The 14,826-nt window shown below is 53.3% G+C and overlaps 2 protein-coding genes and 1 long non-coding RNA gene across 3 annotated transcripts; 1 reads left to right on the forward strand and 2 right to left on the reverse strand.

The window, feature by feature from the left end:
• The first annotated feature begins 1,640 nt into the window (after positions 1 to 1,640).
• Positions 1,641 to 2,926, forward strand: LOC116271616. The gene is made up of 2 exons (XR_004180219.1): positions 1,641 to 1,677; positions 2,562 to 2,926. It is a non-coding gene; the product is annotated as an uncharacterized LOC116271616 (long non-coding RNA).
• On the reverse strand, positions 2,917 to 7,218 carry KCNJ14 (potassium inwardly rectifying channel subfamily J member 14). Its single transcript, XM_031659086.1, has 2 exons — positions 6,059 to 7,218; positions 2,917 to 4,360 (listed from the first exon to the last, which is right to left on the reverse strand). The coding sequence occupies exons 1-2, from the start codon at positions 6,770 to 6,772 to the stop codon at positions 3,764 to 3,766; spliced, it is 1,311 nt and encodes a 436-aa protein (XP_031514946.1). The 5' UTR covers positions 6,773 to 7,218; the 3' UTR covers positions 2,917 to 3,763.
• A 4,735-nt stretch (positions 7,219 to 11,953) lies between these two features.
• On the reverse strand, positions 11,954 to 14,797 carry LOC116271617 (extensin-like). Its single transcript, XM_031659087.1, has one exon. It carries the CDS (start codon positions 14,656 to 14,658, stop codon positions 13,525 to 13,527), a length of 1,134 nt encoding a protein of 377 aa, XP_031514947.1. The 5' UTR covers positions 14,659 to 14,797; the 3' UTR covers positions 11,954 to 13,524.
• Between the last annotated feature and the right edge of the window lie 29 nt (positions 14,798 to 14,826).

The following is a 14,826-nucleotide window of genomic DNA, read 5'->3' on the forward strand; positions in this document are numbered from 1 at the left end:
ATCCTCCTGAGATTCCTCCCTTCCCCAAGCATCCTCCCGCTAAGACAACTCCCCTTTCCTCAGCGTCCTCCCACCTCTCTGATTCCTTCTCCCATCTCAGAAGCCTTTTCGTCCTCCCTGGCTCCCCTCACATCCCCCCTTGTCCTCTCATACTATGGCCCTTCTTTTTTTTTTTTTTTTTTTGAGACTGAATTTTGCTCTTTTGCCCAGCCTGGAGTGAACTGGCGTGATCTCAGCCCACTGCAACCTCCTCCCCCAAAGTTTCAAGCGATTCTCCTGCCTCAGCCTCCCAAGTAGCTGGGATTACGGGCGCCCACCACCATGCCCGGCTAATTTTTGTATTTTTAGTAAAGACAGGGTTTCGCCATGTTGGCCAGGCTGGTCTCAAACTCCTGACCTCAGGTGATCCACCTGCCTCAGCCTCCCAAAATGCTAGGATTATAGGCGAGCCACCATGCCTGGCCAACCTTGCCCTTCTTAAACTCCTCCCTCCTCTGAGGCCCCTTCCCCTTCCCCAGCCTCTAGGTCCCATTATTTGTAAGGGAATGGGATTAAAGGCTTGGCTGGAATGGGGAACCCAGGCACCCCTGTAAAGAGCGAAGCCATAATGGGGGCTGAAGTGGTGTCTGGGCCTCGTCCTCATTTTCTGTCCCTGGGCTGGGCAGGTGGGGACGGATTCGGGGCCAGGACCTGGTTAAGCTGCCGGATTAGACATGGAGGCTTCTAATCCCCTCACTGACCTTTATGAGTGGCCCAGGCCCTGCCCTCCCCAGTGGAAACCCAGGTTGGGCTGCCCTGCTCCCACTCTCCTTCCAAACAAAAGCCCCTCCCTGCCCCTTCACTTCCAACTTAACATCCTTCCCCAACCTTGCATTTCCATTGCCCCCGTCCCTACCTACCCCAGACACCCTGAGCTGAGAGAGCAGCCAGCTAATTAATCCCATCCGGTTATTACATGGGGATTCCGAGGGATAAAGGGAAATGGAGAAGCTGGATGGGGGCATTTGGGTTGATGCAGCACTTGTGAAGGCTGAATGGCAATGACAGTGGCTGCCCTCGGTCCAGAATACAGGGTAGGAACACGTCCTCCTCCCTGTCACTGGCTCCCTCTGCAGCTGGCTCCCAGCCTGCGGGGCACTTAGGTAGATGGCAGCATGGGCAGGGGGCCAGGTCCGAGGACCGAGAAGCACATGCACAGACACACCCTCTAGGGCTCCCAGTTCTTTAATCTGGGGGATGGGTCTCCCCCTAAAACAGTCATTCTCCCACAATGGGAAGAACCCTAGTGTCCAGAGCTACCTCCTCCTCCCCAGATCCGCAAGTTGGGCCAGGGAGGTGACTCTGGCTGTTAGCCACAGCCCACGCCTACCCTTGCCCTGTGATTCAGACACCCGAGTTCAGAGCCGGCCTCCGAGAGTATCTTATATCCCAGCCTCTCCTGGAAGGTCGTATGAGCCAGCACTGGGGAGAGAAGGGAAATTCCCAGGACTCACATGCCCATCCCACTCTCGGTGAAGTGAGGACTCATCCTGCTGGAAAGGCCCCTGAATAACTTCAAGTTCCAATATCCCATTTTTACAGATGGGGAAGCTGACATGAAGAGGAGTCCAGGCCGGGCGCAGTGGCTCAAGCCTGTAATCCCAGCACTTTGGGAGGCCGAGACGGGCGGATCACGAGGTCAGGAGATCGAGACCATCCCAACATGGGCTAACATGGTGAAACCCCGTCTCCACTAAAAAATACAAAAAAACTAGCCGGGCGAGGTGGCGGGCGCCTGTAGTCCCAGCTACTCGGGAGGCTGAGGCAGGAGAATGGCGTAAACCCGGGAGGCGGAGCTTGCAGTGAGCTGAGATCCGGCCACTGCACTCCAGCCTGGGCGACAGAGCGAGACTCCGTCTCAAAAAAAAAAAAAAAAAAAAAAAAAAGAGGAGTCCAAAGTGTCACAGTAAGTTGAGGCGGTATTGGGATTTAGAGCAAAGCTTCTGGGGTCCTTGAAAAGGACCTCATTCCAATTAGCTAGTGCTCCATCTCTAAGCCTGTTGTAGGGACCAGGGGAAAAAAATAGATATCTGTATTTATATTTTATATATATACACAATATACATATGTATAACATCTTTAAGAAACAGACACACGGCTGGGCATGGTGGCTCATGCCTGTAATTCCAGCTCTTTGGGAGGCTGAGGCGGGTGGATCATCTGAGGTCGAGAGTTTGAGACCAACCTGGCCAACATGGCGAAACCCCGTCTCTACTAAAAGTACAAAAAGTAGCCGGGCGTAGTGGCTCATGCCTGTAAATCCCAGTGACTCGGGAGGCTGAGGCAGGAGAATCACTTGAAGCCGGGAGGCGGAGGTTGCAGTGAGCTGAGATCACACCATTGCACTCCGGCCTGGGTGACAGAGCAAGACTCCGTCTCAGAAAAAAAAAAAAAAAAAAAGAAAAGAAAAGAAAAAAAGAAATAGACACACATCACTAGGTGTAGGGTTCCAGAGCACTCTAGACTCACCAGCCCTGGGCCTCTCCCTTCCCTTGTCCACTAATTAGCCCTGTGCCCTACAGGGCCTCACCTGAACCTTCAACTTCTGGGTCAACCCAGAATTGTTGCTTCTCAAGTCCCGAGTCCACCTCCTGGCACTGCTAAGAAGTCCACCTGGAGGTGATGAGAACTTACAGGCTTTGGTAATGGACAACTCTGGATGCCTGGAGCCTTCATTCCTTTTGGCATTACAGAACCACAAGAAGTCATCTAGAATCATCGAGATTCTCAACTCCATTGGCCAAGCTGGAACCAGCAAAATCTCAGACATCTAGAATTGCCACTGCTTCCTTGACTCTGTGATCAGTCTAGAGCCACAGAATCCTGATTCCCTTTGGACATTCTAGAATGGCACTTAAAAAAAACCCACCCCGTGGATCCTTTCGAAGCATTGCTTACTCTCTTGGTTGGGTGCTCTACAGCCAGAAGTTGGCGTTATCTAATATCAAGAACTCCTAATCTGTTACTTTAGTCTTTCCAAACCCACAGACTCCACAACGTTTTGTGCATTCTAGAAACACTACTCTTTAGTTTCTGGAGTAGTTCAACTCTCCAGGCCAAACCTGTCCCAGAATCACCAGTGCTCGCCTCTGTGGTCAACCTAGACTCACGGAATTTCAACTAATGAGCTTTCTGGAACCACAGATCTTTTTCTTTTTCTTTTTTCTTTTTTGTCTTTGGTCAATCAAGATGATCTTCCATACTTGGGGCATTCCATAACCTTCCCTCCTTAGGTGGTCTAGAACAAATGATTTGCTACTCAGTTGGCTGAGTTGAGAAGCAACACTCCCTTGAAGCTTAGGTAAATCCAGACCTACAAACTCTTGATCTCTGATGCTGTTCAAGAACAGCCAACGTGCTTCCCCAGAGGCAGTCTATACCACATTGGTTTCTCACCCCGGTCAACAATCCAGATCCCCCCATATAGAGGGATCTAGAACCACCAGTCTTTTCCTCTTGGGTGATCCAGAACTCTGGTGAGACTCAGGGATCAGGCTCATAAAGGGGTCTCAGGAGACAGCACAGAAGCAGAGAAATTAAAATTAAGGTCCAGTATGTCCATGGTGGGTCACCAGACATGGCAGAACCTTCCCACCTAGTCATTTACCCAGCAGGCCTGTTGGTCTTCAGGAACACCTGCCCCCATCCCAGGAGAGAGCCCTATCTCTCCATCTTGCTACCTTGGGGAAGGGGGCACACATGGGGAAGGCTACATCAGTTTGCATCACAGAGGCAGGGTCAGCGCCAGGGTTGGTGTAAGAACTCGGGGGCTAGCAGCCCCATCTTCTGTCTCCGCCCCATTCCCTTCCTCGGCCTCATCATCCTCATCTTCCTCCTGGCAGCAGCTCAGAGCAAGTTCATTCTCATAACAAAATGCAGTCAGAGAGCCGGGGAAACTTGATTTGAGGCTGTGGGAAGCCTGCTCTGCCCGTTCATCCAGCTCCTTAGCACTGCAGACCGGCGTCCCTGGGACCTCGTAAGTGCGGTGGAAGTGGCGATAGTCGACCTCATACTGGGAGCCACGCTGGAAGAGAACTGGCTCAAAACGATGGCCCCAGAGAAGTTCACCAGGGAGGTAGGACGAGCGACACTGTGTGGTCATGGCTGTGGCCTCAACCATCCCCTCGAGAATGACCACCAGCTCGAAGTCAGCCCTGGCCAGCTCGGCACGTCCTAGCTCATACAGAGGACTGGCAGAGTCGATCTCATGGACGATGGTGATAGGGGACACGAGGAAGATACGATCGGTGCCTCCATCAAAGCCCACATCCACATCCTGGTGGTCGAGCGGGATGTACTCACCCTCTGGGGTCACACGGGGCTGCAGGGGGAGGCGAGGAGCCAAAGACAGAGAGCAGGGAGCACAGAGATGGGCAGAGACAGAGGGAGTGAGAGAGAGGAAGAGATTCAGTGAAAGAAGGAGGTAAAGACCACAGGAGTGAAGGAGAGGGTGAGAACACGGATCCAGAGATGGGGCCGGCAACCCAGAGAGATGCAGGGGAGGGCACCCAGTGAGGAAGCCAGAGATCCAGGATGGGAGGAGGGGGGACAGAGACCCAGAGATGAAGAGAGAGGAAAGAGACTCAGGGTTTGGGGATAGAAAATGGGAAGAGGGGTGTGGCGGGGGAAGAGAAGGAGGAGAGAAGAACAGAGTGATATTGACATACAGACACAGAAATCAGCAAGACAGAGATGAAATCGAAGCGACAACGGAAAATAAGAATGACATCCAGCAGAGAATTGGAGAAGGAAGGGGAGAGAAAAATGGTTTTTAGTATGTGGCCAGAGAAAGATAAACCAGATGACAAGAAGGGAGAGTTAGGACAACACAGGTCCAACATTCTGTACCCACCACTGCCTCAGGCTTATCCCTGGGCTCTCCCCTGAGCTATCCAAGCTGCCAGGGCAACTGCAAACCCTTCCATGTCATTCTGTGTGAGCAAGCTTGGTGGGGGTGTGGGTATTTCCCCCCCACCTACCCGCTGGTTCCATAGCCACCTCCCAGGCCAAGTCACTGCCCCACAGACTTTTGCAAGAGCCAGTGTCCCTCCGATTCATGAATCCTGGCATCTCAAGGCATCAGGCAGGAGATAGAAGTGGGAGGTGGGCACCTATCCTCCTCTTGTAACTGTCTCTGGGAGCCCCAAGTAGAGGAACCCCAGAGGCGGCTGGGAGTTGCAGCTCCCACCACCCCTGATCCTCTCCAAGTCCAACCTCAGCCCAGAGTTCTAAAGTCACTTTACTTGGGCAATGGCAGCTGCTGGCCCAGAGTTTCTGGGGAACGGAGATGTTTGAGCAATTTGACCACAATTCTAGGAACACTAAGGCCCCTTCCTCAGGGCACGGGAGGGAGCTATTACCCCAGGGGCCAATGGGAGGTGCAGTTTCGTTTTGTTGCCACCTCCCACCCTGCTCTCAGAGGGCAGGAGGCTGGTGGGACACGATGGGCCATTGAGTTGGGGAATGAATTCCCCCACAGATGCTGCAGGACCCCACACCTAGAGGCCTGGAGAACTATGCTCCACAGTGATGAACTGCACCCGTTCCAGGGCCTGCTTCTCCCGGGAGCCTCAAGTCACAGGCCCCCGTCTGTGCCACAGGGTCCAGTGGGAATTGTACACCCGAGTAATAGAACGGTCACGCAGGCCCTCCACCACCACCCTACAAAGCTGCATCTGAGGCCACCCCATCTTTGGGCAGGTCCCTTGACCCAGAGGCTTCTGGGAATTACGGCCCAGGGCCTTGACAGGCCCAGGTGTGGCCCTTTCGGGTCTACCCACAGGCAGCCCATCCTCAAGCCACAGGAAGCTCTGTATGTCCCAAGTCCAGGTTTCCAGGAAGAGCTGATCACAGACCTCTCTCTTGGGTTTACATCCCCAACTGCCCAGTGTGACCCATTCGCAAGCCACAGGCCTGAGAGGCTGCTGGGAGTTGTAGTCCACGCTCCCTCCAGGACCGCATGCCCCTCACCCTCGGGCCTACATCTCCCCCAATCCCCCAGGGCTCCGGAGGTCCGCACCTGCAGCAGCTGGGCACGCACGTGGGCCTCGACCAGGTGGCTGCGACGCAGGTTGCCGACCCGCCACATGAGGCAGAGGCGGTGGTCGCGCAGCGCCACGACGGCGTTCTCGCTGAAGACCAGCGTCTCGTTGCGCTTCTTGGGTTTGGCCATCTTGGCCATGACAGCACCCACGACGAAGGCGTCGAGCACGCAGCCGGCGATGCACTGCAGCACCACGGCGGCCACAGCGGCCGGGCACTCCTCGGTGACGCTGCGCACGCCGTAGCCGATGGACGTCTGTGTCTCCAGCGCGAAGAGGAAGGCGGCCAGGAAGCTGGCCACGTGTGAGAAGCAGGGCGCAGGCGGTGGCGGGGCGGCCAGGTCGCCGTGCAGCGAGGCTATGAGCCAGAAGGCCAGGCCGAAGAGCAGCCAGGAGGCGAGGAAGGAGCAGGAGAAGAGCAGGCACATCCAGCGCCAGCGCACGTCCACGCACGTGGTGAACAGGTCGCTCAGGTAGCGCGCGCCCTGGCCACCCAGGTTCACGAAGCGCACATTGCAGTGCCCGTCCTTCTTGACGAAGCGACCGCGGCGCCGGCCCACCGGTGACTGCACCCGCGCTGGCACCCACCCGTTGCGGCACAACCCGGGCCCGGCCTCCTCTTCATCGCCCGCCCGGCTGTCTCCCGAATCCAGGGCGCCGCTGAGGCGGCGTAGGGCCCTGGCCAGGCCCATTGGGCGGAGGGACCCCCTCCACTTGGACTAGTGGGGGGCAGGCGCCCCCAACCTGCTGGGACAAGAAACCGGTAGAAACGTCAGGGGCACCAGGAATAGGTGAGCTCATCGGCCAAGCATGCTCCCCGGTGGTGCTTAGTGACCTCATCTGTCAAATAGGTGGAACTATACTTTTTGTGTTTTTTTTTGGGGGGGGGGAGGAAAGAGTCTCGCTCTGTCGCCCAAGCTGGAGTGCAGTGGCACGATCCTGGCTCACTGCAACTTCCGCGTCCCAAGTTTAAGCGATTCTCCTGTCTCAGCCTCCTGAGTAGCTGGGACTACAGGCGCACATCACCACGCCTGGGTAATTTTTTTTTTTTTTTTTTTTGAGACGTAGTCTTGCTCTGTCGCCAGGCTGCAGTGCAGTGGCGCAGTCTTAGCTCACTGCAACCTCAGCTCCCTGCAACCTCTGCTTCCCGGGTTCAAGTGATTCACCTGCTTCAGCCTCCTATGTAACTGGGATTACAGGCCCGCGCCACCGCGCCCAGCTAAGTTTTTGTGATTTTTTTGTTGTTGTTGAGACAGAGTCTCGCTCTGTCGCCCAGGCTGGAGTGCAGTGGCCGAATCTTAGCTCACTGCAAGCTCCGCCTCCCAGGTTTACGCCATTCTCCTGCCTCAGCCTCCCAAGTAGCTGGGACTACAGGCGCCCACCACCTCGCCCGGCTAGTTTTTTGTATTTTTTTAGTAGAGACGGGGTTTCACTGTGTTAGCCAAGATGGTCTCGATCTCCTGACCTCGTGATCCGCCCGTCTCGGCCTCCCAAAGTGCTGGGATTACAGGCTCGAGCCACCGTGCCCGGCCAGTTTTTGTAATTTAGTAGAGAAGGGGTTTCACCATGTTGGCTAAGATGGTCTTGATCTCCTGACCTCGTCATTCGTCCGCTTCGGACTCCCAAAGTGCTGGGATTACAAGCGTGAGCCACTGCGCCCGGCCAGCCACCTCTTTTTAAAAATGTTTTATTAATTTAATTTTTGTTTTATAGAGACAGGGGCCTCACTATGTTGCTCAGGCTGGTTTTGACCTCCTGGCCTCAAGCGATCTTCCCTCTTCAACCTCCCAAAGTGCTGGGATTACAGGCCTGAGCTACCCCACCTGGCCCATACTCCCCTTCCAAGTTGGAAGATGCAGCATAAACAGCAATGATACTATAGAAGATACTTGTATAACAACAACAGAAAATATTGTAACAATAACGATTTTTTAACAAGTGCCACAATAATTACAGCATGCATTTATACAGTGCTAAATCTATGTACTGTTAATAATTTGTGTTCTATCAATTATACTGTTTATACAGTTTGGAGGTTGTTGTAAGCACTTTACATGAATTTACATATTTGAGCCTCAGAGCAAGCCTATGAGGCAGACATCATTATCCCCATTTTCTAGATGAGGAAACTGAAGCACAGAAAGTTTAAGTAACTTCCCCAAGACCACAGCTAAGTAAACTGGGATTTAAACGCTAGCCATCCAGCTCCAGAGTCCATGCTCCTAACTGTAAGGTGTAACTGGTTCTCAGCATGGAGAGATGCCTCAGGGCTCTGAGGTTGACTGTGGTTGAAAAACAGGCTCGCAAAGTAACAAAAGGAAAAAATTACATCAATTGAATTGCATCAGAACTAAATAACTTTTTTTTTTTTTTTGAGACGGACTCTCACTTTGTCACCCAGACTGGAGTGCAGTAGCGCAATCTTGGCTCGCTGCAATCTCTGTCTCCTGGGTTCTCCTGCCTCAGCCTCCCGATTACAGGCACGTACCACCACGCCTGGCTAATTTTTGTATTTTTAGTAGAGATGGGGTTTCACCATGTTGGCCAGGCTGGTCTTGAACTCCTGACCTCAAGTGATCCTCCCACCTTGGCTTTCTAAAGTACTGGGATTACAGGCGTGAGCCACTGCACCCGGCCAGAACTGAAAAACTTTTGTGCTCCCAAAGACACTGTCAAGAAAGTGAAGAGAGGCCAGGTGAGGTGGTACACACCTGTATCCTAGCGCTTTGAGAGGCTGAGGCAGGAGGATCACTTGAGCCCAGGAGTTCATGACCAGCCTGGACAACATAGCAAGGGGCCTGCTCTACAAAAAATTAAAAATTAGCCAGATGTGGTAATGCAAACCTGTAGTCCTAGTTACTTGGAAGGCTGAGGTGGGAGGATGGCTTAAACCCGGGAGTTGGAGGCTGCAGTGAGTTATGATTGCACCACTGCACTCCAGCCTGGGCGACAGAGCGAGACTGTGTCTCAAAAAAATTTTTTAAGAAAGGGAAAAGACAACCCACGAATGGGAGAAGATACTGTAGTTGCAAATCATATACCTGATGAGGAACTTGTATCTAGCCTATATAAAGAGCCCTTGCAACTCAATAATGAAAAGATAAATAACCGCCCCCCGCCAACCTTTTTTTGTTTCACACACAGTCTCAGTCGCCCAGGCTGGAGTGCAGCGGTGCAATCTCAGCTCACTGCAACCTCTGCCTCCCGGGTTCAAGAGATTCTCTTGCCTCAGCCTCCTGAGTATCTGGAATTACAGCTCACGCCACCATCCCAACTAATTTTTGTATTTTTAGCAGAGACAGGGTTTCACCATGTTGGCTGGTGCCCAGCCCAAATAACCCAATTTAAAAGTGGGCAAAGGGGGCCAGGCGCAGCAGCTCGCGCCTGTAATCCTAACACTTTGGGAGGCCGAGGAAGCTGGATCACTTGAGCTCAGGAGTTTGAGACCAGCCTGGCCAACATGGCAAAATCCCATCTCTATTAAAAATCCAAAAATTAGCCGGGCCTGGTGGTGCACATCTGTAGTCCCAGCTACTCCGGAGGCTGAGGCACAAAAAAAGTGGGCAAAGGATCTGTATAGACATTTCTCCAAAGAAGGCATACAAATGGCTAATAAACATATGAAAAGATGCTCAACATCATCAGTCATCAGAGAAATGCAAATCAAAACCACAGAGGAATACCATTTTGCACCCACTCAGAATGGCTGTAATAAAAAAAAAACAAGTGTTGGCAAGAATGTGGAGAAATTGGCACCCTCATACACTGCTGGGGGGAATGAAAACTTGCAGCTGCTGTAGGAAGCAGTCTGGCAGTTACTTAAATGGTTACACATAGAATTACCACATCACCCAGCAATTCCACTCATACTTATGTACCCAAGAGAAATGAAAACAGATGCAAAAACTTGTACACAAATGTTCACAGCAGCATTACTCATAATAGCCAAAAGGTGGAAACCCAAGTATCAACCAACTAATGAATAAATAAAATGTGGCATATTCATCCAATGAATAGTATTTTACAATAAAGACAAATGAAGTATTGATAGATGCAACAACATGGATAAACCTTGAAAACATTATGCTGGCCGGGCGCGGTGGCTGGCACCTGTAATCCCAGGACTTTGGGAGACCAAGGTGGGCAGATCACTTGAGGTCAGGAGTTTGAGACCAGCCTCGGCAACATGGTGAAACCCTGTATCCACTAAAAATACAAAAATTAGCCGGGTGTGGTGATTACAGGCACACGCCCCTGTAATGCCAGCTACTCGGGAGGCTGAGGCAGGAGAATCACTTGAACCTGGGAGACAGAGGTTGCAGTGAGCCAAGATCGCGCAACTGTACTCCAGCTTGGGCGACAAAGCAAGATTCCGTTTCAAAAAAAAAAAAAAAAAAATTGTGATGGCTGCACAATTGTGAATATATGAAAAGCCACTGAATTGTACCCTGTAATGAGTGTATGATATGAGATGTGAATTAGATTTCAATGAAGCTATTATAAAATAAATGAAATGGGCTCATGCCTGACCCTCTGATCTTTGGCAACTCCTTCTGAGTCTCGGTTTCCTCAATTCTAAGGTGGGGAAATTGGGACTTCTTAAAAGACCAGAAAAGGCCTTCTTATCATACGGATAAGGGCCCGATCTTGGCTTAGTTGCTCACCCACCATGTCCCTTGGGATCTCTGGCTTCCTTTTCCAGAGACTCAGTTTGCTCAGCCATATTACTAAGTGTGTGACTGACGACAAGCCACATCCTTTCCTGAGCCTCAGCTCTCTCATCTGTGAAAGGCAGGAGGTCTGGGGGAGCTAGGCATGGTGGCTCCCAACCTGTGATCCCAGCATTTTGGGAGGCCAAGGTGGGCAGACCACTTGAGGTCAGGACTTCGAGACCAGCCTGGCCAGTATGGTGAAACCCCGTCTCCACTAAAAATACAAAAATTAGCCGGGCATGGTGGCGCGTGCCTTTAATCCCAGCTACTCAGGAGGCTGAGGAGGGAGAATCACTTGAACTCAGGAGGTGGAGGTTGCAGTGAGCTGAGATTGCACCAGTGCACTCCAGCTTGGGCAACAAAGCAAAACTTCATCTCAAAAAAATAAATAATAATTGTGATGGCTGCACAATTGTGAATATACTAAAAGCCATTGAATTGTACACCGTAATGAGTGTATGATATGCGATGTGAATTAGATTTCAATGAAGCTATTGTAAAATAAATGAAATGGGCTCATGCCTGACCCTCTGATCTTTGGCAACTCCTTCTGAGTCTCGGTTTCCTCAATTCTAAGGTGGGGAAATTGGGACTTCTTAAAAGACCAGGAAGGGCCTTCTGGATAAGGGCCTGATCCTGGCTTAGTTGCTCACCTACCATGTCCCCTGGGATCCCTGGCTTCCTTTTCCAGAGACTCAGTTTGCTCAGCCATTTACTAGGTGTGTGACTGACAACAGGTCACATCCTTTCCTGAGCCTCAGCTCTCTCATCTGTGAAAGGCAGGAGGCCTGGGGGAGCTGGGCATGGTGGCTCCCACCTGTGATCCCAGCACTTTGGGAGGCCAAGGTGGGAAGATTGTTTGAAACCGGGAGTCTGAAACCAGCTTGGGGAACACAGCAAGATCCTATCTTAAAAACAAAAATTATCCAGCCATGGTGATGCAGCTACTCTGAAGGCTGAGGTAGGGGATCACTTGAACCCAGAGTTCAAGGCTGCAGTGAGCTATGATGGTACCACTGCACTGCAGCCTGGGCAACACAGTGAGACCCCATCTCTTTAAAAAAAAAACAGAGGGCAGATGCAGTGCCTCACACCTGTAATCCTAGTACTTTGGGAGTCCAACTCAGGAGGAACGCGTGAGGCCAGGGGTTTGAGAACCAGCCTGGGGAAGACAGCAAAACCCTGTCTCTAAAAAATAAATAAATAATAAAAAATAAATGAAGCAAAGAAATGGAGGGAATGGCAGCAGTCTGTCAGGGTGGAGGAAAGGAAAGGGCTAGGTATGGACCTGCACCCCTCATCGCCCTCAGGGTTCGCTGCAAGGTTACCGAACACGTGGCCCTGTGCTGGGAACTTCCCAGGAACTGGCTGGATCAGGACAAACCATACCAGGGGTTCAATAATGTGTGCTGGAACCTGGGGATCCTCAGGGGTTTCTTGGCAGGGCCTGGCACACTCCATTTGAAAAGAAGACCATGAGACAACGTCAAGTTTGGCACCAACTGGGTCTCCCAAAGCCCTGCACCTGCTTCCCACAACCACCGGGGCAGCCCTGCCATTCGCTGGGGTTCATTAGGCCCACTTGACAGAGGCAAAGCTGAGGCTGAGGTGAGAGGGGACCAGCCTGGCTGTGTCCGGCGCCCACAATGTACCCCAACCTTGACTCTGTCTCACCCTTGACAACCCTGCATGTTAGAGACTGTTCTCCCAAAAAGGGGAAATAGGCTTGTTGCTCAAGGGGGCAGTCTGGAGGGCAACATCAGGATGCAGCGTCTACACCTGCAGCCCTCCCCAGCCTGGGGATCCCCAGCCTGCACTGGCTCCACCCTCGGGAACCACCCCCATGGGCTGGGGAGGAGATGGGCACTGACACTGACCTGTGCTCCCCAGTCCCCAGCCTGGACCTCTCACCCCAACTTGCCCATCTCTCACCAAAGCCCTTTGATGAAGGGACGTGGCTTTCCACAGAAAAGCCAGCTGAGGCTCAGGTTAGTCCCTTGTGACAGGTCTCTCAGCCAGTGGGGAGAGGAGTGGCAAAACCTAGCCTCCCACCCAGGCCTCCTGGGAGCCACTGCCCGAGTGCCAAACCACTGTCTTCCCAAGTGCACTCTGGTTTCAAACACACCTAGTACAGGCGAGGCCTCGCAGTGAGCTCCCGACATGCCCGCAGCCCCCACTGGACTCTCAGACCCCACTGCTCACCTTGGCCGCTCAGGATGCTGGGAGGTGAAGATCATCACCCCCTTTCACAGCTGGGGAACAGGCTCAGGGAACGCCACGAGCTGGCCAGGTCCCCGCAGTGCCAGGGAGAATGCCGGTTGGGTCCTAAGCCTTTCTTTCCTTCCCAGAGCTCTGCCCTTGAAATCCTCCAGTCCCACCTCAGCCCCGTGAGGCAGACCCACGTCTATTTCCCAAAGCCGACGGGGACCTTCACCAGGGGGCTGTCTGTGGCCAATATGGCCCAGCTCCCAGGCTGGCTGTGACTCAGGCTCGGGGCACCCCCCTCCCCTGGCAAAAGCAGGGCGGGAGGGAAAGGGATCCTCCACCTGACCTGCAAGAGCAGCTTAATGTTTCCATATAAAGGACATACAGGGCTTAAGGTGCTTCAACTTCGTGTCAAAGTCACTGTCTAATCTGAGGCCAAGAAGCCCCACCCCCAGGCCCCACCCTTACCCACCCAAATAAACACTCTCACTCTTCCAAAACCAGGGGTGTTCCCCGCTGCTCCCCACCTACCAGTGGGGGCTGGATGGCAGGTTGGAAAGCAGAGACTGCAGAAAGACAAGGACATGCAGAGATGGGAAGGAGGAGGGGTGTTGAGAGGGTGCCCCGAGAAAAAGTACAGGGACCAAGCAGGACAGGGACCCAGAAGCAAAGGGACAGAGATCCAGAGGGAAAGGGACAGAGACCTTGAGAAAGGACAGAGACCCAGAGAGAAAGGGACTTAGACGGTGACAGGACAGAGACTCTGAGACAGAGGGGGGCAGACACCCAGAGAGAGGGGGGGACAGAGACCTAGATGGAGGGAGACAGAGGAGACAGAGGTAGACAAGGCAATTGGGAAAATGAAAAAGAGAAAAGAAATGTTTTAAGAAACGGCGACATGGGGAGATGAAATTGTGAAGACACAGAGAGGCAGAGAGATGGGAGAGACAGAGAAGCGGGGGAAAGAGAGAGAAAGAGACAGAGAGAGAGAGAGAGAGAGGCTTTGTTTGAAAGGATGGAAGCCAGTGAGAAAATGCATAACATGGGGATGGGGTGAGAGGTGGAGGCACTGAACCTGGGGGTAGATTCTCCTGGCGCTGAGCCTGTCGCTGATGGAAAGACAGGACCTCCTTGAGGGGGCCACGCTGAGGACAGGGATGCTGGGGGAGAGGTGGATGGGGACGATGCAGCAGAGCAGGAGGGGATGGCTCAGCGGGGCCTTGCGTGGAGGCACATACCTGGTGGGGCGGCCCACCCCCATGCCCTCCGCTGGGGGCTCCTTGGTTAGGGCTGAGGGGAAGCCTCTGTGGGTGCCAAGGGGCTGTAGTCTGTCCTTGGTCCCAGGGGCCGTGTGACAGGCACCCGACCTCGGAGTCCACAGACGGATCAGAGGCTGGATGGAGGGGGGCCGGGGGTGGGGCTTGCTGAGAGCCGCAGAGGGGGAGCCAGGGAGGCCGGCCAGGCAGAGCGGCTGGGCCACAGCCCAGGCAGGCTGGACAGGAGACAGCGGCGGAGGAGACAGCAACTGGGGGGGCAGGGAAACTGACAGTGGGGGACACGAGACTCTGAAAGAGGGGGACACAAAGAAAGAAACGTGATAAAGGGGAGAAGGACTGAAGGAGAAATGGGCGCTCCTGAGTTCCCTGAGATGAAGCCTTCATCAGCTGGTGGGGGGCAGGGGTAAGGCCCCTGTCACAGCTCGAGTGAGTTCCAGATGAACGGACACTTAGAGAAGGTAGAACGTGGCAGCACCCAGTGGGCGGAGGGAGGGTTGCACTGGACTCCCAGTGGCCTCCCCTAGCCTAGCGGCCTGGGGGCAGCGGGCACCA

The sequence above is a fragment of the Papio anubis genome, chromosome 20 (assembly GCF_008728515.1).
Source record: "Papio anubis isolate 15944 chromosome 20, Panubis1.0, whole genome shotgun sequence".
Classification (NCBI taxonomy): Eukaryota; Metazoa; Chordata; class Mammalia; order Primates; family Cercopithecidae; genus Papio; species Papio anubis.